This window comes from Entamoeba dispar, genomic scaffold (genome assembly GCF_000209125.1).
Source record: "Entamoeba dispar SAW760 scf_1105229459855 genomic scaffold, whole genome shotgun sequence".
Lineage (NCBI taxonomy): Eukaryota > Evosea > Mastigamoebida > Endamoebidae > Entamoeba > Entamoeba dispar.
This window is the reverse complement of record NW_001853901.1, coordinates 5,022-32,325: the sequence shown is the minus strand read 5'-3', so window position 1 is coordinate 32,325 and position 27,304 is coordinate 5,022. Positions and strand designations below refer to the sequence as shown.

The 27,304-nt window shown below is 25.8% G+C and overlaps 14 protein-coding genes across 14 annotated transcripts, besides 33 other annotated features; 8 read left to right on the top strand and 6 right to left on the bottom strand.

Moving 5' to 3' along the window:
• Nucleotides 1-2,682: a repeat region.
• A 2-nt stretch (nucleotides 2,683-2,684) lies between these two features.
• Nucleotides 2,685-2,859: a microsatellite.
• A 95-nt stretch (nucleotides 2,860-2,954) lies between these two features.
• Nucleotides 2,955-3,147: a microsatellite.
• Nucleotides 3,109-3,275: a microsatellite.
• Nucleotides 3,276-3,390: a sequence feature (AT_rich).
• A 2-nt stretch (nucleotides 3,391-3,392) lies between these two features.
• Nucleotides 3,393-3,562: a microsatellite.
• EDI_344750 (heat shock protein, putative) lies at nucleotides 3,463-6,063 on the bottom strand (the record flags this gene model as incomplete). Its single annotated transcript, XM_001736447.1, has 1 exon — nucleotides 3,463-6,063. One exon carries the CDS (start codon nucleotides 6,061-6,063, stop codon nucleotides 3,463-3,465), a length of 2,601 nt encoding a protein of 866 aa, XP_001736499.1.
• Nucleotides 6,064-6,399: 336 nt separating this feature from the next.
• Nucleotides 6,400-6,462: a microsatellite.
• A 619-nt stretch (nucleotides 6,463-7,081) lies between these two features.
• On the top strand, nucleotides 7,082-8,383 carry EDI_344740 (lipase containing protein, putative; the record flags this gene model as incomplete). Its single annotated transcript, XM_001736446.1, has 1 exon — nucleotides 7,082-8,383. One exon carries the CDS (start codon nucleotides 7,082-7,084, stop codon nucleotides 8,381-8,383), a length of 1,302 nt encoding a protein of 433 aa, XP_001736498.1.
• A 28-nt stretch (nucleotides 8,384-8,411) lies between these two features.
• Nucleotides 8,412-8,479: a sequence feature (AT_rich).
• Nucleotides 8,480-8,511: 32 nt separating this feature from the next.
• EDI_344730 (uncharacterized protein) lies at nucleotides 8,512-9,876 on the top strand (the record flags this gene model as incomplete). Its single annotated transcript, XM_001736445.1, has 1 exon — nucleotides 8,512-9,876. One exon carries the CDS (start codon nucleotides 8,512-8,514, stop codon nucleotides 9,874-9,876), a length of 1,365 nt encoding a protein of 454 aa, XP_001736497.1.
• A 55-nt stretch (nucleotides 9,877-9,931) lies between these two features.
• On the bottom strand, nucleotides 9,932-12,613 carry EDI_344720 (guanine nucleotide exchange factor, putative; the record flags this gene model as incomplete). Its single annotated transcript, XM_001736444.1, has 1 exon — nucleotides 9,932-12,613. One exon carries the CDS (start codon nucleotides 12,611-12,613, stop codon nucleotides 9,932-9,934), a length of 2,682 nt encoding a protein of 893 aa, XP_001736496.1.
• Nucleotides 12,614-12,801: 188 nt separating this feature from the next.
• Nucleotides 12,802-12,849: a microsatellite.
• Nucleotides 12,850-13,219: 370 nt separating this feature from the next.
• Nucleotides 13,220-13,717, bottom strand: EDI_344710 (uncharacterized protein; the record flags this gene model as incomplete). The annotated part of the gene is made up of 1 exon (XM_001736443.1): nucleotides 13,220-13,717. One exon carries the CDS (start codon nucleotides 13,715-13,717, stop codon nucleotides 13,220-13,222), a length of 498 nt encoding a protein of 165 aa, XP_001736495.1.
• A 68-nt stretch (nucleotides 13,718-13,785) lies between these two features.
• Nucleotides 13,786-13,823: a sequence feature (AT_rich).
• A 9-nt stretch (nucleotides 13,824-13,832) lies between these two features.
• Nucleotides 13,833-13,882: a microsatellite.
• Nucleotides 13,883-13,897: 15 nt separating this feature from the next.
• Nucleotides 13,898-15,811, top strand: EDI_344700 (uncharacterized protein; the record flags this gene model as incomplete). The annotated part of the gene is made up of 1 exon (XM_001736442.1): nucleotides 13,898-15,811. The coding sequence occupies one exon, from the start codon at nucleotides 13,898-13,900 to the stop codon at nucleotides 15,809-15,811; it is 1,914 nt and encodes a 637-aa protein (XP_001736494.1).
• Nucleotides 14,765-14,851: a microsatellite.
• Nucleotides 15,799-15,849: a sequence feature (AT_rich).
• Nucleotides 15,850-15,874: 25 nt separating this feature from the next.
• On the bottom strand, nucleotides 15,875-17,556 carry EDI_344690 (uncharacterized protein; the record flags this gene model as incomplete). Its single annotated transcript, XM_001736441.1, has 3 exons — nucleotides 15,875-16,152; nucleotides 16,177-17,112; nucleotides 17,184-17,556. The coding sequence occupies 3 exons, from the start codon at nucleotides 17,554-17,556 to the stop codon at nucleotides 15,875-15,877; spliced, it is 1,587 nt and encodes a 528-aa protein (XP_001736493.1).
• Nucleotides 17,114-17,178: a sequence feature (AT_rich).
• Nucleotides 17,557-17,563: 7 nt separating the features above from the next.
• Nucleotides 17,564-17,737: a sequence feature (AT_rich).
• A 47-nt stretch (nucleotides 17,738-17,784) lies between these two features.
• Nucleotides 17,785-17,841: a microsatellite.
• A 259-nt stretch (nucleotides 17,842-18,100) lies between these two features.
• Nucleotides 18,101-18,150: a sequence feature (AT_rich).
• A 285-nt stretch (nucleotides 18,151-18,435) lies between these two features.
• Nucleotides 18,436-18,554: a sequence feature (AT_rich).
• A 347-nt stretch (nucleotides 18,555-18,901) lies between these two features.
• Nucleotides 18,902-18,995: a microsatellite.
• Nucleotides 18,996-19,326: 331 nt separating this feature from the next.
• EDI_344680 (uncharacterized protein) lies at nucleotides 19,327-20,355 on the top strand (the record flags this gene model as incomplete). The annotated part of the gene is made up of 1 exon (XM_001736440.1): nucleotides 19,327-20,355. The coding sequence occupies one exon, from the start codon at nucleotides 19,327-19,329 to the stop codon at nucleotides 20,353-20,355; it is 1,029 nt and encodes a 342-aa protein (XP_001736492.1).
• Nucleotides 20,343-20,402: a sequence feature (AT_rich).
• A 63-nt stretch (nucleotides 20,403-20,465) lies between these two features.
• EDI_344670 (uncharacterized protein) lies at nucleotides 20,466-21,992 on the top strand (the record flags this gene model as incomplete). The annotated part of the gene is made up of 1 exon (XM_001736439.1): nucleotides 20,466-21,992. One exon carries the CDS (start codon nucleotides 20,466-20,468, stop codon nucleotides 21,990-21,992), a length of 1,527 nt encoding a protein of 508 aa, XP_001736491.1.
• Nucleotides 20,560-20,580: a sequence feature (AT_rich).
• Nucleotides 20,980-21,014: a sequence feature (AT_rich).
• Nucleotides 21,899-21,995: a microsatellite.
• Nucleotides 21,996-22,065: a sequence feature (AT_rich).
• Nucleotides 22,059-23,117, bottom strand: EDI_344660 (Tropomyosin isoforms c/e, putative; the record flags this gene model as incomplete). Its single annotated transcript, XM_001736438.1, has 1 exon — nucleotides 22,059-23,117. The coding sequence occupies one exon, from the start codon at nucleotides 23,115-23,117 to the stop codon at nucleotides 22,059-22,061; it is 1,059 nt and encodes a 352-aa protein (XP_001736490.1).
• Nucleotides 22,124-22,161: a sequence feature (AT_rich).
• Nucleotides 22,557-22,702: a microsatellite.
• Nucleotides 22,640-22,807: a microsatellite.
• Nucleotides 23,088-23,152: a sequence feature (AT_rich).
• Nucleotides 23,153-23,217: 65 nt separating this feature from the next.
• Nucleotides 23,218-23,988, bottom strand: EDI_344650 (40S ribosomal protein S3A, putative; the record flags this gene model as incomplete). The annotated part of the gene is made up of 1 exon (XM_001736437.1): nucleotides 23,218-23,988. The coding sequence occupies one exon, from the start codon at nucleotides 23,986-23,988 to the stop codon at nucleotides 23,218-23,220; it is 771 nt and encodes a 256-aa protein (XP_001736489.1).
• Nucleotides 23,989-24,157: 169 nt separating this feature from the next.
• EDI_344640 (uncharacterized protein) lies at nucleotides 24,158-24,883 on the top strand (the record flags this gene model as incomplete). Its single annotated transcript, XM_001736436.1, has 1 exon — nucleotides 24,158-24,883. One exon carries the CDS (start codon nucleotides 24,158-24,160, stop codon nucleotides 24,881-24,883), a length of 726 nt encoding a protein of 241 aa, XP_001736488.1.
• A 55-nt stretch (nucleotides 24,884-24,938) lies between these two features.
• EDI_344630 (uncharacterized protein) lies at nucleotides 24,939-25,343 on the top strand (the record flags this gene model as incomplete). Its single annotated transcript, XM_001736435.1, has 1 exon — nucleotides 24,939-25,343. The coding sequence occupies one exon, from the start codon at nucleotides 24,939-24,941 to the stop codon at nucleotides 25,341-25,343; it is 405 nt and encodes a 134-aa protein (XP_001736487.1).
• A 17-nt stretch (nucleotides 25,344-25,360) lies between these two features.
• Nucleotides 25,361-25,440: a sequence feature (AT_rich).
• Nucleotides 25,441-25,487: 47 nt separating this feature from the next.
• EDI_344620 (uncharacterized protein) lies at nucleotides 25,488-27,089 on the top strand (the record flags this gene model as incomplete). Its single annotated transcript, XM_001736434.1, has 1 exon — nucleotides 25,488-27,089. One exon carries the CDS (start codon nucleotides 25,488-25,490, stop codon nucleotides 27,087-27,089), a length of 1,602 nt encoding a protein of 533 aa, XP_001736486.1.
• Nucleotides 25,613-25,638: a sequence feature (AT_rich).
• Nucleotides 25,853-25,913: a sequence feature (AT_rich).
• Nucleotides 26,446-26,467: a sequence feature (AT_rich).
• A 55-nt stretch (nucleotides 27,090-27,144) lies between the features above and the next one.
• Nucleotides 27,145-27,297: a repeat region.
• The last annotated feature ends 7 nt before the right edge of the window (nucleotides 27,298-27,304 follow it).

The window sequence follows — 27,304 nt, the reverse complement described above, 5'->3', positions numbered from 1 at the left end:
GTTAATTCTATTGTGAATATTCTCTTTCAATATGGAGGTAAATACTTTCATTATTACATTTGTACAACTGATAGGACGATAATTAGTGACATCGTTCCTATCACCTCATTTGTGGATTAGTATAGTTCTTCCACTTACCATGTCTAGAAGGATGTTTTCATTGAAGTTTAACCAATCATTGAAGATATTAAGAATGGACTCTCTTGATGATGACATTCTCTTCCAATAATACCCATATATAGTGTCAATGCCTGGTGCTTTCCAATTACTTATTTTCATCAGGCTTAGATTTAAATCATCCATTGTGATGATGACACTATCATAATTCCTGTATCTTTCATTCCATGATGTGATTTGTTTTATTTTCCAATGTTCCTTATTTAATATCACCTGTGTTTCATATAACAATTTCCAATATTCTAAAGTAATATCGTTATTTGGGTATATTTCATTTTGTGTTTCTTCTTTATTTTAATTTTGTTATTAGAATCAAACATAATTTTATTTGTATTGATTCTGACCCTTTCATTCTTATTAAATTTAATTCTTTCTTTAATCATCGTCATCATATATTTTAGGTACTTTATTCTTTCTTGTGCTTTCATTTTAATTTCATCTGCATCTTGTTCCTTTAATCTCATGATGCATTTTATTCTGTACCATTTCCTTCCCTTGACTAGATCTTCTAGTCTATTTATTTTCCTTAGGATTTCTTTTACTTCATCAAATTTATCTCCTATAAATTTATTTTGGAGATAGTAATGCATGCACATTGAAATCCTTTTCATATCTTCTTGCAGATTTTCTATTCTGCTTCCTGACCATACCCATTTATTATTAATTTCTCTAATTAATTTATCTGCTTCTTTCCTTTTCCAGTAGTAATTAATATTTACACATTTATCTATTTTCATTCCTTTAACTTGAGTGATGATAGAGTTAATATATTCATTATCAATATCAGTAGAGTTATTTTTTATGATAATATTTTTTATTATTGGATTACACTCTACTTTCCCTTCTATGATGGAGTTCACTTTCATTTTAATATATCTTTTAGTTGTTTCTTTTATTTTATGTGACTTTTTAATATTATTAATGTATTCTTTATCATTATTTACATTATTATTTATTACTTTTATTATGCTTTCTATTTGTTCCCATCTTAATTTCTTATTTAATTTCTTATTTAACCAATTAATTGCAAAACAATACAACACATCAATTAAAATTATATTTGTTTGATTTGTTGTGTTTTCTTCTCTTCTTGACTGATTATCATTTCTTGTTTTTTGATACTCAGTGTTTTGCTCTCTTCTTCTTCTATTTCCAGAATTGTCTTTTTCATAGGGGTAGTTTGGTTCATTTGTATTGTCCCAGATGATGATGTTCTCAGTATTGGTTGTGTGTTTATCACTAGGGTCATTGTTTTCTTCTTCTTCAGTTCCTTCTGGGATAAAAAATTTTCGATACTTTCTTGTTGGTTTGATATTAATTGTTTTTGTTCTTCATTTTCTCTTTGTGTATGGTCTAGTTCTTCTTTTGTTATTTCTGCAATCTCATAGTTTTGAATCGCACTTTTTTGATATACAGAGATTTGATTTTCTTTATCTCTTATGTTCTTCTCTAGCAGCTCAGCACTCTTCTCCAGCTCATCAGCCCTCTTCTTCTCCAGCTCAGCACCCTTAAGGACTTCGTCCTTCTCTTTCTTCAGCCTCTCATAGCTAGCTCGGAGTGTTCGGATGATTTCATCCTTACCTCCTACTTCTATGACCCTTCTACCATTTGCTTCATTTATTTTTCCTTGTAATGTCTTATTTTCCTCCTTTAATTTAGAGTTTTCTTTTCTTATTTCATTACATGTATTCTGAATATTGTTCATTTGTGTTTGAATCTTTTCTATTTCTTCTTCAAACTCTTTCCTGACTGTTTCTCGTGTTTTTTGAATTATTTCATTTGAAATGGTTCGTTCTTCTTCCATCTTTTTTGTTTGAAGTTCTTTAATAGTTTCTTCTAATTCTTTGATTTTATTTTGAAGTGTGTTGATTTCTTCTTTGTTGCCTTCTTCTTCCATTTTCTCTTCTTTATCTTGTGTTTTCTCTTTATTTTCTTTTTCATTTATTATTCTTGCAGCTTTACATCTATCGTTCATTTCTTTGATTGGGTTTTTGTGTTTGATTTCTTCTTCGATTGTTTTAATATCTTCACTTGTCCAATCTTTTGTTTTATCTTTGAATTCTTCTTTGATTTTCTCTAGTGTTTTCTTCTTCCTTATTGAATATACTTCTTAGAGAATATTATACCATTTCTTTTCTTTACCTTCATACTTTTTAAGTAATTCTTCGTATTCTCCTTTTTCCCATTTTCTTGTTATTCTTTTAATTTTCTTTTGAATTTCTTTTGTTGTCAACCATTTAGGTTTCTTGTTTGTATAATGTTTATTACCATTATACTTGCCTTGTTTTTTATTTGTTTTTCTTTGTGTTCTTCTTTTTCTAAACCCTTTTCTCTTGTTATTTCTTTTATCATAATTATTATGCATTTTATTGCTATTGAAGTCCTTTCTTTTCTTTGAACTTGAATACCTGTGTCTTGTTTGATTTTCTTTACAAGACTATATGGTATTACTCAATAGCCATGGCAACAAAATTTGTTGTATATTCTGCATTGATAAAAGGATCTTCAATAAAAGAAAAAAAATAAAATAATAGAGAAATAAATAAGAAATAACAAGAGTAAATGATAAAACAGAAAAATAAAGAGATAGGAAGAAGAAGAAGAAGAAAGATATAAATTATATTTAAAAAAAAAATATTAATAAGAAAAAGTTTAAAATAAAGAATAAAATTAAAGAAAGAATCATGAAAGGTATTAGAATATACTAACAAAATGGAAAAGTTAAAGAAGAATAACTGATAGTCCAAATAAAATTATAGAAGATATATTTATAATTGAAAAAAAAAGAAGAAATTATAAAAAGAAATAAAATAGTTAGAAATAAAATAAAGAAAGATAATGATTAGATAAAATAAAAAATGTTTAACATTAAAAGAATAAAATTAGGTATAAAATAAAGAAATAATATCAGGGGATAATGATAAATGATGAAAAACAAAAGAAATAAGAAAATAATTGAATAAAATAAAAGAAGGATAAATAGAAATGATAAACAGAAGTATTAGCGTAAATTGAGAAAGTAAAAGAATTGAAAAGAATATACAGTAAAATAATAAATAGAAGAAAGTAAAAGAATGGACAAGAAAAAAATAAGAAAAATAATATTTAATTCAAATATTAATGTTAGAATGTTAATATATAAAAATATTACATCAATATTTAAAAAAATAATTTATTATTAAAAATAAAAAAATATTTATTTAAAAAAAATTAGTTTTATATTATTCTTTAATTTATCTTTCAAATAATTTATTTGTTTATCAAATATTCAATTATTATTATCATTTATTTATCTGTTATTTTGACTTGAATTTTATCATTTTCATAATCTATTTGAATTTTATTCTTCTCTTTCATTATTCCACTTATTATTGATTTTGTTATTGAAGTTACTACTGTCTTTTCTATATATCGTCGCATTGGTCTTGCTCCATATGCTATTGAATATCCTGATTTAATGATTCCTTCTATTGCTGCTTCTGTCATTTCTACTTCACTTAATGGATATCTCTTTTTAATCATTTTAATCACTTCTCCCATTTGTAATTTAACTATTTCTTTTAATTCTTTCTCTGAAAGTGGTGAGAATACTATAATATCATCTAATCTATTAAGAAACTCTGGTTTAAATGTTTTCTTTACTATTTCCATTACTGTTTCTTTAACTTTTCTACTAACTTGTCCTTCTGTTTCTACTCCTTTCATTATTATTTCACTTCCTAAATTTGATGTCATAATAACAATAGTATTCTTAAAATCAACTGTTCTTCCTCTTCCATCTGTTAATCTTCCTTCATCTAATAATTGTAATAATACATTAAATACTTGTGGATGTGCTTTTTCAATTTCATCAAATAATATTACACTATATGGTTTTCTACGAATTGCCTCTGTCAATTGTCCTCCTTCTTCATATCCTACATATCCTGGTGGTGCTCCTATTAATCTTGATACACTATGACTTTCCATATATTCACTCATATCTATTCTAACTATATTTTGTTCATCATCAAATAATTCAACTGCTAATGCTTTTGCTAATTCTGTTTTTCCTACTCCACTTGGTCCTAAAAACATAAAACTACCTGTTGGTCGTTTTTCATTTCCTAATCCTCCTCTACTTCGAATAATTGCATCACTGACTGCTGTTACTGCTTCATTTTGTCCTATTACTCGTTTATGTAGTTCTTCTTCTAAATTCATCAGTCTTGTTTTCTCTGTTTGATTCATTTTAGTAACAGGAATTCCTGTCCATCTACTAACTACTTCTTCTATTTGTGTTGGTGTAACTTGTAATGATATCATTGTTGTTTCTTTATTTTGTTCCTTTAATTCTTTCATTCTTTTTTCTGCTTCTGGTATTGCATAATATTTTAAATCAGCTGCTACTTCTAAATCTTTAGTACTTTCTGCTTTATGTTTCATAGCTTCTATTTTCGTTGCAAGTTCTTTCATTTCTTCACTTCCTCCTTTTTCTTTTTCATAATTAATTCGTAATTTTGTTAATTTCTCTTTATTTTCACTTAATTCCTTTTCAATTTCTTGTAGTCTTTCTTTAATCATTTTATTATGGTCTTCATCACTTTCTTTAATGTCTCTTTCTAATGCTATTTTCTCTACATTTAATTGTGTTTCTCTTCTTTCTAATTTATCTATTTCTTCTGGTTGTGAATTCTTTTGTGTAAATAATGTAGCACATGCTTCATCAACTAAATCAATTGCTTTATCTGGAAGAAATCTTCCATTAATATATCTTTTACTTAATGTTGCTGCTGAAACTAATGCTGAATCGGTAATTGTTAATCCATAATGATTTTCATATTTCTCTCGTATTCCTCGAAGAATATATAATGTATCTTCTTCACTTGGTTCTTTTACATAAACTTGTTGGAATCGTCTTTCAAATGCTGGATCTTTTTCTACATATTTTCTATATTCTTCTAATGTTGTTGCTCCAATACATCGTAATTCTCCTCTTGATAACATTGGTTTTAAAATATTAGCTGCATCCATTGCTCCTTCTCCTGTTGCTCCTGCTCCTAATACTGTATGAATTTCATCTATAAATAATATAATAGGTATTTTACTTTCTTTAACTTCTTTTATTACTGCTTTTAATCTTTCTTCAAATTGTCCTCTATATTGTGCTCCTGCTATTAATGCTCCCATATCTAATCCAATAACTCGACATTGTAAATTACTTGGAACATCTCCTTTAACTATTCGTTGTGCAAGTCCTTCAACTACTGCTGTTTTACCTACTCCTGGTTCTCCTATTAATACTGGATTATTTTTTGTTCTTCTTGATAAAATACGAATAACTCGTTTAATTTCTTCATCTCTTCCAATAATTGGATCCATCTTTCCGCTTTCTGCTTGTGCTGTTAAATCATTTCCATATTTCTTTAATGCTTCATACTGACTTTCTGCTTCTTTTGTTTCTACACTTTGTCCTTTTCTCATTTCTGTTATTTTTTTGTTAAATTCTTTCACATTAATTCCACTATTTCCTACTATTGTACTAATTTCTTTCTCTTCCATTAATGACATTACAATTACATCTATTGCAAGATATGAGTCTCCCATTCTTTTTTGTTTCTCTATTGCTCTTCTTAATACTTGTTGTGTTGTTGGATGAAGTCCAATATCAACTGGTGGTGGATTTTGAACTGGAATTTTATTCATTGTTTCTTTTATTTCTTTCTTTAATTTATTAACATCACCTCCCATCATTTCAACTATTCGGATAACAATATTTGATTCTTCTTCAACAATTGCTTCCATCATATGAATTGGCATAATGTATGCATTTTTTCTTTCAAATGCTATTTCTTGTGATTCTTTGAACATTTGAACAGTTGCATCTGTCCATTTGTTTGGGTCCATGTTTTATTTCTAAATGCTTGTTATTTGTTCAAGTTCCTTTAAATACTTAATGAGGATGATGTGATGACTTATTGTTGTGTTGGTTGTTATTCATATTTTGTTATTCATATCAACGTGGAATAACGTGGTATCATGTCATCAAATAATAACATAATTTAATAACAAAAATGAAATAATATCACAAATATCAATGACAATGATGATTTAATCATTGAATGAACATTAAACATTCAAAACAAATGAATGATTTAATTATTTTATAGCGTTAATAAGAAAATTGACTCATTATTAAATATGTCACATCACTATTTGGATAATTATCATTTGGATTAATAATTATTCTTATCTTTATTTCATTCTCATAATATTCTTGTTTTTACTTTTTATTTCTTAATTTCAATATAAAGTAATTCCAACCAATTCAATTGGCTTGATTATTTCTTACATTGTTTAGACTGAAAATGAAATAAAGATTTGATTAAGAATGTAAAAGAATTGTTTGTGTCTATTTCAGTGTAACTTCTTTGAAAATTAAACCAATCTCTTTTTGGAAATTAATGTCCTATCATAAATAGTGATCTCTATACTGCATGTCCTGGTTTTTAACAAGAAACAGACATATTATTATGAGAGTTGTGTGTCAGTCTTAAATGTTACTTCAATTATATTTTGTTCTATTTCATCTTGAACTATATTAAAATGTTGTGAATGTTGTTGTAACTTTTTTCTGAGTTTAGACGTCTTATTTTGAACAGTTCATTTTATATCACTATTCAATATGTAATAATATGATGAAATGAAAAACAACTTTATTTTCAATTGTTGAAAAGAACTTATTAATTTATTAATAACATTTGACAATTATCAAATTTTTTGAATACACGTCATTTTGATTATACAACAAAAAAATCGAAACACAAAACAATGTTTTAATCAAAGACAAAAATAAATAAACAAAAAAGACAAGTTTAGATGAGTAATGAAGGATATTTAGATTACACAGACCTACTTATTTTTAATGAACAAACCAACACAACCAAATAAACAAGGACTCTTTCAAAAAATAACAGATTCCATCAAAGAGTCTCTTTCTCAAAGTATTGGGGTATATGCATCTGCTTATGGAGAAGTATTAGAACTATTAAATAAAGAATTTGGTATTGATGCTATTAGCTCTCTTTGTGGACTTCTTCTATTAGAAGGACTTCCAAAGCCAGATATTCATGATGTACCAATAATTAAAAATAAAGATTTCTATTATCTTATTACTAAACTTTCTCGACATGTAACAGCAGCATATGGAAGTAAACATGATTCAACATATACTTTAGTTAATGAAAAAGAATATAATGAAGAAGTTAAAGGATATAATCCAAAAGAAATAGAAATTGCAGCAATTTGTAGTAGAGCAGGAATTTATCCAAATATGTTATTGAGTTTAGTCACATCTCCACCATTATTTGTTGTATCGTATTATCTTGCTCTTGATCCATCATTACATTCATTGATTTTTTGTATAAGAGGAACATTTTCTATTAATGATATTGTTAGTGATATGATATTATATGGATCTCCTTTTACATATAAAGAAGAAGAAGGTATTGTACATACTGGAATGTATAAAACAGCTCAAGAAACATTAAAACATGTATTTCCTTCATTAGAAAAAGCAAGAAATGAATATCCAAATTTAGATTTAATTATTACAGGACATTCTCTTGGAGGAGGAATTGCTACATTAATTACTCTACTTTTAAATGAACAAAAACCTGAATGGAATATTCATTGTTATGGATTTGCACCTGCTGCAACATTAAGTGAAAATATAGCAATGATGCCAGAAGTAAATAAATTAATTACATCAATTGTTTTTGATTATGATGTTGTTCCATCATTATCTCTAAGTTCATGCAAACGTCTTATTAAACGAATGAATAAAGTACTTGAACAAGTTAGTTTTGATTATGTTAAATACATTACTAAATTATCACAAGGAATGAAAACAAGTGAAGCAGCAAGACAACTTGTTGAAGAATATGGGAAACCAATTGATGATTCTATTGATCTTGTAACTTCTCCACAACCTCTTCTTCCAGGTGGAGAAGTATACCAAATACTAAGAGAACCAGAAAATATGTTTTCTCTTCAATTAGTAGCAAATAATGTATTTGGAGAAATTAAAGTATCAAATACTATGATTGCTGATCATTTACCTACAAATTATATTATTGCTACAACAAAATTATACAAACAAATGACAAATGAACAAATTGAAGAAGATAGAAAGAAATTATTTGAACAATGTCTTGAAATGGTATAAAAAAAGAATACTTTACATACATAGAGTGTTTATATTTATTTATTTCTTTTTTGTTTTTATTTTGAAAAGAACTAAAAAATAGTTTTTATATTTTATCTACTTTATTATCTATTATTTCTTATCCATCAATGGAAAAAATACAAAAAGGATATTCATTTATTGCTAGTATTGGAATAGTCATTAATTATAGTATTGGTGTAGGTGTATTTGGATTACCATTTTCATTTTATTCAGGAGGATTACCATTATCAATGATACTGACAAGTATAATGTTATTATTAACATTAATTACATCTATGTATACTATTGAAGCAATGACAAGAACATGTAAAAGAAAAACAAATAGTGATGAATTAGATCAAGAAATTTATGATTTTACTTTAATATCAGGAATGTGGCATTCTAAACAAGGAAAAATATTAACAAGTGTTTTAATCATTATTGTTAATTATTGTTATCTTTGGGGATATGTTGCTACTGGAAGTAATACATTAATGACAATGTATTGGTTATTTAAAAATCAACCACAAATGTGTGATACTCAAACATGGAATTCACAATGTAATTTATCATATTATATTTGTGTTATAGTGTTTATGATTCTTACTGTTCCTTTAGCTTATGTTAATTTAGCTCAACAAGGATTCCTTCAATTATTTATGGCACTTTACAGAATAATTATGTTTAGTATTTTATTAATTACTATAACAATACAATTGTTCTATGGTCCAGTACAACTTGGTAATCATAAAATTGATACAGCATGGACAAATGAATGGAAATGGGGTAATTTTGGTATCTTATTTACTCATATTTCTGTTGCATTTAGTCTTCAGTCATGTTTACCTGATGCATTACAACCAGTTGGAAATAAAAAACAAGTTGGTTTAGTTACAATTATTGGATCTTTGATTTCAGGGATAATTTATATTTTGGTTGGTGCTTTATGTGCTTCAGTATTTACTGCATCCTCAACAAATCCAGTAACAATTAATTATGAATATTATACTGGTAGAAATGGTGGATTTGGTATTGGAAATCCAACTGTCATTGGTTATATTATTCGATATGCTATTCTTATATTTCCAATTGTCAATATCCTCAATGAATATCCTCTTGTTTGTTATACTCTTGCAACAAACATTTCTTCTACTCTTCCTAAATCGTATGGAGGTAAATGGAGAAAATATGCAATTGTATCTTGTGCTGTCTTTCCACCATTTGTTTTAGCTTGTCTTGTTGGGAGTGTTAAAACAATAGCAAGTTTAACAGGTATAGTTGCGTTTATTCTCAGTTATGTTTTTCCTTGTGCATTTGTCTTAGCCTCTCGTAGAATTTCAGTTGCAAGGAATGGTATAGAAGCGTTAAAGAATAGATTTTATTCTTGGTATTCCACAACAACTACTGTTGTGATTGTCTTTGTCATTTGTTCTATTCTTTCAATTATATCAACAACATTTGTGTTATATAACGTTTTTAAGTCTTTGGTATGATTCTTTGGAGGAATAGAGATAATATAATTAACTTCTTTTTCTCAAATGAAAAATTTCAATTATTAATACCATGAATCAGTTTGATCTTATCAAAGAGTTCAGCAGGAACATTTGTTGGAATAGATGGGTTTTGATTTTGATAGTGAAGATATTGTTGTGCAATATGATGGATAGCCCGTAATTTGTTGAAATTAAAATGACCTGACTTAGCAATAAAGGAAGCATACATCTCATCACCGACAAGAAGGTCCTTTGTTAAAATACCAATAAATGGAATTAATGGAGTTTGAGATTTAGAAATTTCTGTTCTTAGAGCTTTATAATTATCATTAAAAGAACAAAGAACATCAAATTTTTCAATAGAAGCTTGTGTTTCTTTAGAAAGATTACTTTTTAGATAATCGAAGTCTTGGATTTTATGAAGAGCAAATATAATAGCACATAACCCAAAGAAATTTCTTTGCTCATAAAAACGTTCAGCTGTTTTCATAATAAAATTGAAGAAAGCAGATTGAAAACTCATTGAACAATCTTTGATCATTGAAGAAAGTGTTTCTGAAAGCCAATTGAAAGATGTTGTCATAAATTTAATATTTGGAGTTGTAGTAGGTTTTTTAGTAAAGAATTGAACAATCTCTGCTTCAGTAATTCTTGAAAAAAGAACAGTATGAACATAAGTCATCATATCACTGAAATAAATATGGTCATTAAATCCTTTACAAAAGTCTCTTGATGAGAATGTAAACATTTGTGTTACTGGTTCATAAATTGGTGAATTTTTTATTTTACGAGCATTTTCTAACATAATTGTTACTTCTTTTTTCAATGACTCATTAGCATCTTTTTTTCCAATCTTTAAGAAAGATTGAAGACGACTAAGGGTACCTTCAACTCTAGTAAATTGAAATGGATCTTCCATCAACCATTTTTGGAGAGTAATTAAAATATTTTTTGTTGCTTGTTTCGATATAGAATCATTTGGTTTTCTAGGAATTAATTTTTGTATAACACTATCAATAGGTTCAAATAATGTGATGGTGTTAACAAATACGTCTCGCATTTCTGGATCAAACGGTATTTCTGTTTGAAGTAAATTTGTAAATTCTTCAATAGTCCCAGAATTCATTACAATTCTACCTTTTTCATTTGAAAACCATGAGGACCATGTTAATGGTTCACCTATCTTTGTTTCCTCATTCATTCTATCTAACAGATTTTCTAAATATTCAGTTAATTTCTTATTCCACATGTATTCTTCCGTAGCTTTATTTAATCCTACTTTTATATTTTTCAAAAGAGCAGTAACTTCAGAAACATATCTGAGTGGTGAAAAAACTACAGAAAGAATATCGCTTCTACGTTCAAATACTTTTTTATTTATTTCTAATGGGATTTTTTCTTCATATTGTTTCCATGGATTTATTAATGAAGTATACCATTGTGGTGCTTTCTCATGAAATGCAGCAAAGTGTTGTGCAAGTGCAATGAAATTTAGGGCTGTGTCATCAAAAAATCTATAAAGTTTTTCTCCATAAGTATCAGATCTATAAAAACAAGAATAATGTCTTGTAAGAACTGCGTTAAGTGAATTTAATTTAGGAATTAAATTTTTTAGTTCTTTAATAATAGGTTCTAATGAAAGACTTAATGATGGTTGAAGGTCTGCACAAGATCCGGTTCGTTTTATTGATCTACGACTTGACTTAGACTTCTCTCCAAGAGTTTCTGTAGCTGTAATAGGATTATAATAATACTCATTTAATGCTTCAATTTGATTGACAAACCTTCTTGTTTTAATGATTACTGAACCAAATTTACTTGATTCAGGTTGTCTTCCTAACAAGATAAATCCATTACCTGCAGTCATATTTCTTCCTTCACAAGACCCAAGAATATCCCAATAGTACTTAATTTTTTCTCCTTCTCCATCTTTCTTTAACACACAAACTTTAAACTCTTCATCTTCACCATAAATATCATAAAATCCAGAATATATTCTTAACATTTTATGTGGAACAACCACACCATCACTATTTTCTATCTCTCCATTTGACTTTAGTCCCCATAGTTGTTTGGTTCCTGCTATATCAATAAATAATGATTTTGATGCAAATTTTGGGTTAGAATCTATTCTTCCATTTTCTAATAATGTTCCTTTTAATTCGTTGTGAGCTAAAATACGCACAATCTTTTCAGAATAACCAAATCTTTTCTTTTGTCCTTTTGTTAAATGATAACACTCACCAAATCTATCAAGAATAAAAACCTCTTTATCATTTCCAGTTATTTCTTGTGGAGCAACAACTCCTTCTACATTAGAATATTTCTTATCTTTACCTTTCCCAATTTTACCTTTATGAATAAAATAAAATGAATCTGGACCTTGACAAATATAATTTGAACTTCTACTTATTCCAAAAGTTGGAGATGGGTTGGGGTTGTCTGGTGATGAATAATAAACATGGTCATCACAAAGATAAAAAATTCTATTACCAGCAACAAACACGTCATGTGCTCCTTGAGTTTCTACATAATATGGACACGTACCAATAATCTGTATTTCTGTATTTTCTTTTTCAATTCTTGGTGTTATTTGTCTACTTAAATAAGTAGACCCACCATTTGAAGAAGAACACTCCGGAATGTTTTCCTCAAAACTTAGTTGACTCTCTGGAATAGGTTGGTCTGGGTCTCTAGGATTAGGAATAAATGTGGTAGATCTACGAGACTTACTCATTATCAGTTTTTTAGTTTCAATATAATAAAAAAGGTTTTAAAAACTTCTACTCTTGATTCATTTTTTGTTTTAAATTTTGGGATGAGTAAAAATTGTGTTTTATCTTGTGATTGCAAACAAAGAACCTTTAAAAAGTTCTACCAAATCAAGAATTCTAAGTTCAAATAACACAAAAATAATTATCTTCAAAAAATAAAAAAATAGAAGGAAAGAAGAATAAAAAGAAGCATAAAAATTGATCTAAACAATTCTTCTTATAATCAATCATGCCCACACCAGATCTCACTAGCTCTTCAAGTTTAAATTTTTCTGATAGTTCAGAGGACAAAAACCACACTGCTGAATATGTTGTTGGATATATTATGTTAGGTATTTGTGCGTTGTTCCTTTTGATTTCAGTTGGAGAAATTATTGGTAAGACTATCTATAGAATTAGGCACAAGAAAGATGAGGCAGATGTTATTCCACAAGCTGCTGAAGTTGATGATGATGATGATGGAAATTAATTTTGAATAACAAAACGTGGTAGTTTGAAGAACATATTTAATTGAATGAAAACTGACACAAACCTTATCAATTTACTTTTGTTATGTTTATTAAGTAATACTAAAGCGATTTTATAGCATAAAAAAGTGCAGCTATTACAACCATCAATAAAAGCATAATATCTACAAATACAATAAATAGTGTAATGTGATAAATTGATGATAGTTTTTGAGATTTTCTATACTTTCTCATATAAACTAAGCTACAGATTAAAAACGGAGGAAAACAAATACCGAGAATGAGAAAGATAATCATACATGCTTTCTTTTTATTTGTAGCATGAATTTCTTTCATAATTTCTTTCGTTTCAGTCTTTTCATAATTTTCAAAATTTTCATATGTCACTTGTAAATTATCTAAATATTCTTGAAAGATATCAGGGGGTTCACTTAATGTTACAATATGTCCGACTTCTTGACCATTCTGTAGGTTTGACTTTAGTTCCTTCGAGTTTGGATTTGTTAAATTCTTTGGCAGTTTTTTGTACATCTTTTGTTGGTCGATGTAGTCACTAATACTTGTTTCACTGTCCATTTCAATGGATTGGTTATCTGTCATAGATACTGTAAGGTTGAATGAATTCTTAGTGAAAAGAAAATTGGTTTATTTTCATTCATAAAAGGCAGAAATTTTAAAAATCAATTTATTTAAATGTTATATATAACGAATTATTAGAAACAAATACAGAATAAAGAAAAGAAAAACTAAAAAACAAAAAAAAAAGGATTAAGGGGGTGAATGTCAAGTAGTTTTCATAGAAAACAAGTTCAGACAACTAATATTCCACGAGCACAAGGTGGAAGACTTAAAAATTGGAAATGTACATATCCAGGATGTAATGAACCAGCCAAAACAAGATATAATTGTTATTCACATATATGGGATACACATTTAAGGTATAAACAATCAGAAAGAAGAAATGAATTAGCATCATGTTACAAGGATATTAAAAATAAAGAAACAATAAAAATTATGTGTGACAAATATATGTCAAAATTAGTTGAAGTTCCATATCCATTTGAGTTTGAAATGAAAATATCAAATAAATCTGAATTATCAGTTATTGAAGAACAAATGCCAAATGGTTTCTTTAATCAAAATAATGATGTTAGTATTATTATGAATGAATCTTATCCAATAAAATGTCAAGAAATTCCAATTAAAGAAAAAGATAAAGAAGAAGATATTAATGAACAAAACTTTATTGAAATTATTCAAATGAGTCAAGCATTAAAACAACTTCATGTAATTGGGGAAATATTTGCTGAGAATGGATTTTTAACAAGATCAGATCAAAGAACAAAGACTGATATTGCTAATCTTAACAATTCATTAGATCTTATTATGCAATTAAGAGGAGTTACTTTTAAATATAAAGGAACTGAAGAACGAAAATATGGATTTATTGCACAAGAATTAAAACAAGTCATACCAGATCTTGTTCGTGAAGATGAAAAAGGATTATATATTGATACACAAGGTATTTTACCAATATTAGTTGAATCTCTTAAAGAATTAAATCAAAATGTAGAAGAATATAAAAATCAAAATAATGAAATATTAGAACTTCAAGAACGAGTTGATAAAGCAATGGACCATTTATATAAATTAAAAACAGAAAATGATAATCAAAATAAAAAGTTAGAAAAACAAACACAAATAAAAGAAATTAATAAAAAGAAAAAAGAAAATCCAATATGGTACAAAATTAGGACATTATTAGGTCCACCACCATTTATTCTTTTTGCATGTCTTTTTTCAACATTTTTTATAATAGTTATTCCAATTATCTTTAGATCATTTTATTTCCTTATTGCATTCTTTGGATCATTAACTATTATTTTATGGTTTGTTGTAGCATTAAATTGGAAAGATATTAAAATCTTTTTAAAAGAAGGAAAATCATTTATTCCATCACTTATTGGTTGGAAAATTCATCAATATGTTGTTTGGTTTATTTTATTTTCGTTATTTATTGATTGTGCAATAAGTAATATGGTTATTGGACAATACGTATTTATTTTTGTTGGATTATATAGTCTTGCAGCATTTTTAACATTATCATTTACTATGTTTATCAGTAATAATGCTCCAAGTTGTGTTCCAATTCAATTTTTACTAATTCCATTAGTTTTAGTTCAAGCAGTAGGAATTGCATTATTAGTATTATCAATAGTTTATCAACCATTTAATGAAAATTTAGAAATGAATAAACCACTCCCAACTTATGACCTTGTTATAACTGAAAATACTTACATTGATTTACCATTACTTCCTGTATCATGGAATTGTTTTAATTCAAAATTTAGATATGAACCAGAATTACCAGATGGAATTTCATTAAATTATGATAAAATAGGAAATTTACCAAGGATTAGTGGAATTGTTAAATCTATTGATTATAATAATCAAAGTACAATAGAAATTAATATTGATGCAATATGTAGTGGATATATTGTAATTAAATATCCAAAAGTTATTTTACATAATTGTGCTAAAGAATTAGATATTTCTCATTGTATAGATCCAAAATGTTCTTATTGTAATGTAACATCAAATTCATCATTAAATCGTTGTTTTCCATGTACTTTATTAGCAAGTCAATTATGTCAAAAAGATAATGGAATTTCTTCTTGTTCAATAAAATATTAAACCATAATCTATATTGTTTTTTTTTTATTTATTTTTAAGTATTCATTTACACACACCATCTTCTCAATAATCCATAGCTTTTCTTCTTTTAGAAAGTATTTCTTGTAATTCATTTCCATCATCTTTTGTTTCACTAGTTTGTTTTTTTATTATTCTAGGATTAATTGTTTGTCTTGTTAATGTTGTTTTCTTTTGTGTTGTTGTTGGTAAACTTGTTGATAATGCTTTTCTTTGTATAATAACAGGACTAGATGTTTTAGGTTGTTCTACCTCTACTTTTGGGTGTTGTATAATTGGTTTTTTTATTGAAACAGATGAAGAAGAATGTTGAGAGGGAATTTCTTGATGAATTTTATTTGAATTACTATTAGTATGTTGAAGAAATGGTTTATTTGTTTCTGTAGAAGCACTTAATCTTTGTGAAGGTCTTTCACTAACCATAGAAATACGAGATACTTTCTGTTGTTGATTGATTGGATCAGCAAATCTAGGAAAGAGTTTATTGAAATGATTAATATAATTTGTTAATAGATTTAATAATGAAGGAAGTACATATTGTCCATTTTCACCTTCTGAAATAGAAAATACAGAAGGTGTTAAACATACAGAAAGATTCTTAGATCCCATTGAATTTATTTGTTCATTTTGAGCAATTTTATTACATAATCGAAGTAAATGAATGAATAATGTTTTTAATTCTTCAGGTAATTGATTAACTGCATTTTTCATTAATTGAATAATATTCTCTTCAGTATTTTGGATTGTATTCATACGTTCAGCTAATTCCATTGTTTGTGATAAATTGAAAATATGATTTGGTAATTCTCTTAAAAACTTTTTATAAACTGCAGCAGTAACATCAGGAGGTAATTCTAAAAAATTTGTTACAGACATTCTCATATAAATTTCTTGAATAACATTTGTAGTAGCAGTTGATTCACGAAAAATTCCTTTAGTATTTAATCCATTTTTCATTAAACACATATGAATATTTTCTATAACTCTTGGAAGATCTCTTGTAGTTCTATGTTCATCTTTAAGAATAGCAGAAATAGGAACATTAGCATAAGTGACTGTTTGAGGTTGAAATTTAAGTTTTTCATCAGTTATTTTCTTATTAATAGTTTCTTTCATTTGTTTAAACTTATCACTTTCTTCAATAAAAGTAATTCCCATTCTAAAATATTTATAATAATCATCTAACATATCTGTAAACATTTTTGTTATTGTCAATGATGTTGTTGTTGATAAACTATGATATAATGTAATAATTTTTTCATTTACTATATCTCCTTGTTTTGCTAATATATATAAATATTTAATTCATTTCATTTTATAGATAATAGAAGATATATTTTATAATAAAACAAACATTTTTGTGAATACCCTGCAGATTTAAATTCATTTTCTATTTCTTGGAATTTCATATCTAATGAATCTAATACACTACTAAATAATTCTGAAACATGTGAAGCAAACATTTGAGTAGAATTATTAATATAACTCAATGCACTAATAATAACTTCTCCATCTTCTGGAACAAATCCAACAGAATTATTATAGAATGTTGCTTCTATTAAATCTGTTTCTTTTCTTAATATTGTATTCATAGTACTATATACTTCATTCCATTCTTTAATAAATTCATGTTGTTTATTCCAAAAGTTATTAATCACACTAAATTCTTTAAATTTAGTCTCACCTATTATATGAAGTTGATTGTCAAGAAGACTTTGATTAGCCATGAAATAGAAATTAAAATTAAAAAGTTTTAAATCATAAAAAAATTAATAAATAAAAAATCATCTTGTTTCTTTTGTTTTTTTTTTATTTTAACTTGTCATTGTTCTTTAGTTTAAAATGGTAATTTATTATTGAAAAAAAAAATTTATTTATTATTCTTTTCTATAAAATTATATATTATTTCGTAAAACATAGATTGCCTTAATATATTCTTATTAATTATTCAATCATTCTGTTTCCATTTTTATTTCATCATCTTCTTCACCATCATCATCTTCTTCTTCTTCAAGAATAGGTTCATAAATACTCTTTCTCAATTTAACTATTTCATTGCTAAATCATAAAAACATGTTAAACAAACTTAAACTAAAACATCAAACGGAAAATCTAAAATGTTATTATCAATAAATTCAGAAACTTTCATTAAATATTCATCAACTCGATAATTTAATTGTTTGAGTTCTTCAATTTCCTTTTTAAGTTGTTCATCACTTTCCATAGTATTTATATTTTATTTATTAGTGTTATTCTCTAGAAAATTAAGACTTAAAATTATTATAATTTATTATTAAAAATTTATCTTTAATAATATTTTTCCTAAACCCATACTATTTAAACCCATCTATTTATCTTTTCTTTATTATTCCGAAGTCTTAAGATCTACTATGCCGGTTCGATTTTAATCATTATGATTAATGTAGAACCAATTGCCTTGAAAAGGGTGTAAATGGTTAGTGATTGAGTCATAACTTCGGTAAATTAACTAGGTATGATGCATCCCACTTTATTTTAGAATAATGTGGTGTTAAAGTCATATTTCAATTATACACATATCTTTTTTTATATATAGCTTAGAAACGATTAAATTTCATGATATAAGGAATATTTCAATTATTTTGTTATTTTAATATATATTTTTTAATTTGTTATTTTTGAAATAATTAAAAAAAAAGAAAACAGTAAAAATAAATTTCTTTTATAAATTTAATAAATAAAAAATCATCTTAAAAAACTGAATCAAAAGATTAAGAGAAATGGGATGTGGATCATCTGCCCCTGAACCAGCACCAGTACAACAACGACCTCAACCAAGAAAAGTTGACCCTGCAGTTGAAGAACGTAGAAGAAAAGAAAAAGCAGAAGAAGCCAAATGGGTAGAAATTGCTAAAAAGCAAGGACCTCCTGAACCAAAAATTCCACAATTACCACCTAATCCTACAGAACAACAATATAAACAATTTATGATTGATAGATTTGAACATGAAGGATGGGAAAATCAAATTATTTTATTAGCAAGAAAATTAAGAGCTGAAAATCAAGCACATTAAATGGTTATGTATAATGCTAATTTAGCTTTTTATTATTATATTTTATCTTTTTTAAAAATGTTAAATATTATCAATTTCTTTTTCTATTATTATTTTATCATTTTTTATTTTATAAAATTTATTTCTTTCTTTAAAAAAAAAAAAACTTTTCTATGAAAAATACCAACTTAAATTATACCATAAATTATTATGTTAAGTTTAAATAATATCCATTACATTATTAATCAAATTAATAATCTCCAATGTTTAATTAATCTCTGTTTTGTTTCAAAGAGATTTTATCTCAATATTACTTCAAGAAAAGAAAATATTGTTTCTATTTCTGATTTAAATCTTTTTTCAAATATTAATTCTTTAAGATTATTTTCTCCTAATGACAAATTAATCAATAATATTAATACAATAATTATTGACTATCCAATCACTTATTCTCAATTTAAATTAATGTGGAAAAATAATATATCATTTCATCATATTATATTAAAACATCATGATATCAATTTAATTCAAACTTCTCAACAAATTATTAATTTTATTGTTCCAAATATTATTAAAAGTATTCATGAACGATGTTTTGTTGGATATACTCAATTATCTTCAATTACTCTTTCTTCACCAATATATAAATTAGGTATGTATGCTTTTAATAATTGTTCTTTACTTCAAAAAATTAATCTTCCATCATCACTTATTGAAATAGGTGATCATGCCTTTAAAGGAATTCATCCAAATGCTCAATTTACTTTTAGTGGAGATATATGTTATGCTAATATTCCTTTATTTATTTCAAAACAATTGATAAATCAAGGAGTTCAATGTTTAAATATTCAATTTACTCAAGAAGACTTTGTAAGTATTAATCAATTCAATATAATAATTCCTTCATGTTGTAAATCTATAGGTAGTGATTGTTTTTGTCGTTGTTTTAATTTAACCTCTATAGATCTTCCTTCTTCAATAACATCATTAGGAACAAATTGTTTTAGAGAATGTTCTTCAATTTCAACACTTTCAATCCCAGCTTCATTAATTTCAATAGGAAATGGTTGTTTTTTTAATTGTATTTCTTTAACTTCATTATCGTTTCCTGATAATTTGGTTTGGCTTGGTATTGATTGTTTACGTGGATGTTCTTCTTTAAAATCTCTCCATCTTCCATCTTCTTTATCTTCATTAGGAAGAAGTTGTTTAGAAAAATGTTGTTCATTAACAACACTAACCCTACCTAATTCTCTCCGTTTTTTAAGTAGAAGTTGTTTAGAAAAATGTACTTCATTAAAACATCTTTCTTTACCAACAATAATGACATCTATTGGAGATGGTTGTTTTTATAATTGTTTATCATTAACTTCTATTATTATTCCTTCTTCTGTACAAGTTTTTGAGAGATTTTGTTTTGGTAATTGTTTACAACTTTCAGGGATAGAAAACATTCCTAAAGAATGTTTTAAACAACGTCCAATAAAATATTAATTTATTATTATTTTTAATAAGAATTATTATTAAAAATAAGATTAAAAGGTTTTTAATTGAAACAAAAAATGAACTAAGAATATTTTAAATTTTAGAACAGTTAGTATATTATGACAATTATTTTACTTCTTCTTATTTTACAAATATCTAATGGTTTATATAATCTTAATTATACTAATTTTGAAGAAGCATTAAAACAAAATCAATATATTTTTATTAAATTTACAATTACTAAGAATTGTCCATTTTGTATTGATTATACTCGTGAATTTAATCAATTATCTATGTTTATGGATATTCCATTTGGTTCAGTTATTTGTGAAGATAAAGATATTGAATTATGTGAAAAACAAAATATTACAGTTTTACCAACTTCAATATTATATAAAGATGGTAAACAATATCGATCATTATATGGAATGTATGAATATGGTAATATTAAACAATGGATTAAAAATATGTTAGAACCAACATATATTGAAGTTAAAAATGAAGAAGAAATTAAAACTTATAGAGCTGATAATATGGTTCTTATTACTTCATATTTCCCAAATAAAAAAGATGAACAAGATTATCATTCTATGTTAGAATATATTTCTAATGATGTTAAAAGATTTAAACAACAATTTATATATATTATAAATGATAAATATAAAAAACCAACAATAGTAATTAATTCAATTACATCTGAAGATGATGAATATTCATTAGAATTTGAATTAGAAAGAAATCAAACAAGATTAGAATTTAAATTATTATTAGGATTTATTCCACCATTTTCTTCATTAAATAATATTCAAAATCTTTTAGAACAAATTGAAACACCAATATTACATTATATTTATGATACTAAAATGTCAAAATCAACTCTTATGAAAGAATTAGCTAAAAAATATCAATTAAAACTTCCTTTTGTTACTGAAAGAGCACAAGAATCAAAGGTATTAGCTGGACATAGTCAACAAATATATCCATGTATTTCAATTAGTTTTGGTTTACAAATATATTCAATGAATGAAACTATTGAAATTACAAAAGAAAATGTTGAAAATTTTATTGAAAATTTCTTTTCAGGAAAACTTCAACCAGCAAAGAAACATAGAACATCTAATCCACAACTTCTTTCACATCAACCACCAATTATTACTTCTGATATTTATGATGAATATATTAAAGAAGATGCTGCTATTGTTATTTGTCCATTTTCTTTTATTAAATGTCAAGAATATATTAATTCTGTAATGAAAGGAATATATCAAGCATTTGAAAATACTCCAATCAAATTTGGTGTAATAGATATAGAAGAAGATGACATTATTTCAGAAGAACAAATTGTTTCATATCCAACTATTATACTTACTACTAAAGATGTTAATAAAACTCATATCATTATGAAACCAATCACTAGTTTTGATCCAATAGAAATTATTAATGAAATTAATATTCATTGTCAATTTAAATTAACTTTAAGTGATAAAGAAGTAATCCAATTAAGAAAAAATATTGAACAAATAGTTACTGTTATTAGAGCAAATGAAATTGTTGAAAATGAAAATGAAAATGAAAATATACAAAATCAAGAAATTAATAACCAAAATGATTTAATAAGTAAAGAAAAGAAAAAAGAAGAATTATAACAATTTAATTTTATTTTTATTACTTTTATTTATTTAAATAATTAGAATGATTAAAAAAAAATTCAATTAAATTGAAATTTCTCCTTTTATATATTGTAGTAACCAATCTCTGTAATTGTTGAAAGTTGTTGAATTATAACATATTTTAAATAATTTTAATGTATTAATTCCTAGTCGATCTCCAATTGAATCATCTAAATCTTCTTCATCTAATAATTCCATTTTTAATGTTACCCAAACTGAATCAAAATATAAATATTCTAAACTCATTAATATAAAATCATCTGTATTATCTAATAATGTTTTTTTATTCATAATCATCTGTTTCATACTCTCATTTTCAGTTTTTAATTCACTTAATTCCCATTTAATTTTACTAACTTCTTTTAATTGTTCATTTTCTCTTTCTATTTGACTCTTTAATCTGTTAATATCTTCTTTTAATTCTTCTTTCTCTTTCTCATCTTCTTGTTTAATTTCATTCATTTTACTCATTTCGTCATTAACTCTTTGTAATTCGACAAGAACTTGTTCTTTTGTTTCTTCAAATTCATTAGAAATAGATTCTTTTTCTTTTCTTTCTTCTTCTAGTAATCGTTGTGTTTCTATAAGTTCATTCTTCAATTCTTCAACTTCTTCTGTAGTACTTATTTGTTCCTTATCTTCTTCTTTTTCTTGAACTTCTTTTTGTATTCTTTCTATTTCTTCTTTCAGGTTTTTAATGTCATTATCTCTTTCATTAATTTCTTCTTGTAACTCTTCTATTTGTTCTTTCTTACTGATTTCATTACCTTCTTTTTCTTGTTCAATTTCTTCTATTTTGTTTTGTAGTTCTTTTAAACTATTTTTCAGCTCATTACATTCTTGACTAACTTCTTCTTTTTCATTACTTATTTGTATTATTCGTTCATTAAGCTCACTTCCATTGAGATTTAATTCTTCTTCTACTTTTCTTTTTTCCTCTTCTATGTTTCTAATTTGTTTAACTAATTCATCTCGTTCTTCTTTAATAGCATTTACTTCTTCATTAACTTGTTTTAATCCTTCTTTTTCAATTGAAATATTATTTGTAAGCTCTTCATTTTCAGATTTTAGTTTATTAATTTCATTTAAATTTAATTTCATACAATATTAAAACGTTTTTTTCAAATAATTTAAAAGCATAAAAAGTAGAATGAAAATATTCTGTGTATAACTGAAATTTTTAATAACCGACATTCTTCAATTAAGCTTCAACAACTTCTCCTTTTTCTTCAGCAACTGGGGCAGCTTCAACTGGTGCACTGTTATCTTGGTGTTGGTCAAGGAGTTTAAGTGAATCAATTTTACCAGCCTTAAGAATCTTGACCTTACGAATGTAGACATTGTCCATTGAGAAGACTTTGCTGCATTTGGCAACAATTTCTTTTGGAAGTTTGTTTTCTCTGAGATAATCAACAAATTGTGTAAGTTCACGTGAAGCAGCTTCTTTAGTGATGAGATTATTCATAATCTTTCTAATCTTTTTAATTTGAGCACTTTTAGCGTATGAAGTCTTCTTGATTTGATTGGATTTTCTGCTGGTGAATCCAATGCAGAAGATTCTAATTAAGTGGCCATCAGTAGTTTTGACATCAACTGATGTTTCAATAAGAGTACACCACTTCTTAACAATTGATCTTAATTTATCAGTGGTGAGTTTAAGTCCATGGAAGATCATAAGACAATCTTTTCCATTAACATCTTCACATTTAAATTTGTAATTGTATGCTCCAAATTTTTCATTTTCCATAAGATCAGCAAGATTTACTTCAACAACTCTTCCCTTAAGTTGTTCTGAAGCAATTCTAGTACCAGCTGTCTTATTAACAACAATTTGTCCAACGGTTCTTCTTTTGTAATTCTTTGGTACTTTAACATTGTACCATTCCTTCTTGGAGAATGGTTCAGCAATCTTTCTCTTGCTTCCCTTCTTAACATTTCCTGCCTTATACTTCTTATTCTTTCCTGTTGCCATCTCCTAAGAATTGGTTTTTTTAGTTTTTAGGGTTTTCTCTTTCTTTTTCTTTTTTTCCAATCTAGTTTCTTCAAACTATAGTTTACTATACATAATTTTATTTTGATTTATGAGAAGGTTGATTGATGAAAAGGAAGTTGTTGTATAGTTTGGGAACTTAATAACCACTATGAGTTATCAATCCTCACAACTCACTGAAGATGAATCTACTAACAGAAGACTATTGCAAGAAGCTAATAAATCATTAAAAACAGTACAAGCAGAATTAACTGTAAAAAAAATCTATAAAACTATGGAATATGAAAAGATGATGAAAATTTTATATGAAAGGAGAAGAGATGTTGTTGCAGGATTTTCTGTCCAGAAAAGTAAAGAGACTCAAGAAGATGAACCAATAAAATGTGATGACAATGATTTAAAGAAACCACAAATCAATAACAAAGGAGTACCATTTTTCTGGATTAGAGCATTGAGTGCTGTTAGTTTATTCTTATCTTACAACACAGTAGAAGAAGATTTAGTAGCATTATCATATCTCAATGATATCAAAATAACAACATTAATACCATCATTTGATATGAAGTCATTAACAATCAAAATGGGAAAAGAATTAACATTCTCTTTTGATAAGAATCCATATTTCACTAATGATCATTTCACAATTAGAATGATATATCGAGCAAATGAAAATGGAGAACGTCTTAGTTCAACAGGAAGAATTAAAGTTATCACAAAAGGAATTGATTGGAAAGTGAATTTATTAGAGATTAACTCATCATCATTTTTTAATGTGTTTATACAAGAATTAGTTAATGAAGAAGATTATGAAATTCTTGATTCAGTTTTTGATAATTTTAATACTAAAGCTATCCAATATTTTTATCAATTCAATTAATATTATTGTTTACTGTTATTTTGTATAATATATTTTTCAGAAGAACTTAAAAAGAATGAGTAATATGTCAATAATTCCATCACGCCTTGATTACATTAATTGTAAAGATGTTGTTGAATTAATTACAAATAATAGTAATAAGAAAAAGTTTATTATTATTGATGTACGTGGAAATGATGTTGGTGATTTAATAATACATACTGCAATCAATATTCCATCACCTAATTTTAAAGACACTGCAATGTCATTAGCTTCAATATACAAAAACTATGATTTGATTATTATTCATTGTATGATGTCACAAACAAGAGGACCAACATGTGCAATGATATTAAATGAATGTTTTAAGAATGAAAGATACAAAGAAAGTCATGTTCAAATAAGAATTCTTAGAGGGGGATTTGAGAGATTTTATTCAGAGTATGGTGAAAGAAGAGAATTATTTGATTTAATAAATTAACAAAAGAAAAGAGAATGATTTTAAAATAAATTGAATAATTCTTTTTTTTTTATTTTAAATAAAATAAAAAATAAGAAATAAAACATATTTTTAATAAGAATTCAATTGTATATTAGTTATAAAGGATCTAAGATCTTTTAGTCAATGTCAGAAGAACTTTTAAACCAACCAAATTTTAATTTTATTGATAATAAAGAAGATCAAATAGCATCAATTAATTGTCCAGAGCCATCATTTCCTTGGTTTTATAAATTATGGAGAGTTCAAGGATATTATAATTTATTAATATTAAAATGTTATCCAATTATTCAAGTATCTGTTATTGCATTTCTTGGTATTTTCTTGATTTATTTAGATTATTCTACGTTTATTGGATTTCCATTAAAACCAATAATAACAAAAGATGGAACATTACCATCATTTTTTGATTTTTTTGTAACAAGTAAATTAAGAAATTTATTAGTAAGTATTTTAGGAATATTTGTGATTATTTCATTAGTATATTATGGATATAAATTATATAAAATAATGAATGATGAAAATTTATTAAATGCAAATAAATTTTTTAATGACAGAAAAGTTTTATCTGTTGGAGGAGATTGGAATAAAGTTAAAAGAATGTTAAGGTATTCACAGAATACAGAGAACGAACTTGATCAAGAAGGATTTACTACAAGTACAATTATTATGACATCAGGGTATTTTGATGGAGATATTGAAATTGAAAATGATTCTGAAAGTAGTGAATCAGTCAATGAAATAAAAGATATTAAACAAGAAGACGGAGAAGTTAAAATAGAAGGATTAGAAGAATTACCAAAGAAAAGAAAACAAACAGAAGAAAATTTATTTATTAAAAGATGTACATTAAATAATGATTTAATGAGTAAGTTAATTAAACAAAGAGAAAATGAATTAAGAAAAGGAAGTCATTGTTTATATAAGATTATTAAAGATATTTATTTCCCTACTAAAGAAATAGATTTTTATAAATCACTTATTCAAGAAGATCATAAATTTCATATTCCAAATGTAAATCAATGGAAAGAGAGAATTAAAAATAAAGTAAATGAATATAAAAAATGGTATATACAACCTATTGTATTAATAAAATTATTATATAACTTAATTGTATTATGTTTAAAGTATTTTGGTATATTATTATCACCATCTTTATTATTAAAAAAACAATGGACACCTTATTCACGTTATTTATTAAGACAAACTCAAGAACTTGGACATGAAACTGAAGTTAGAATGAAAAGTGCAGAAGATGTAATTGAAGGAATAATTTCTTTAACACCAATAGATCAATTTAATAGAGCAATAATGAGAAATTTAAGAGTAGTATTTTTGTTAGTATTTATTATATTCTTTACTTTAAATGTACGAAGTGAATTTCAATTGTTTGGAATAAGTAGTTCAGTTATTTGTAATATCCTTCTTACTATTGTAATTCTTTGTTATGATAGTAGTCAAAAAGAAGTTCAATCTCAAACATATGATAGTGCAAGAGATGCTTTAACAGAGTGTTTCCCACAATTAAAAAATATTGTAAGAGAAAATAGTAAACAAAAAGATGTTATTGATTATATTAAGAAAAACATGTATAAGGAATTATATCAATGTCTTATTGATGAAATTCTTGCACCACTAAAAGTATATAAGCTATTAAAACACTGTGGAACTAATTCAGATGTGAATGAAATATTACAAAATGTAATAAAACCAGTAATAGAAGTATAGTTTAATTGTTTAATTCTTTTTGTTATTTATTTTTCTTTTTCCTACAAACAATATCCATTATCACATTAGATGATTTAAATTTAATGAAAATAAGTAAATAATACAAGTATTGACTATTATATATTTATACCAAATGAAGAGAATATTATCATCAAGAGAATATATTCTTAATATATTTAATAAATAATTAAATTTCAATAAAATCATCAAATAAA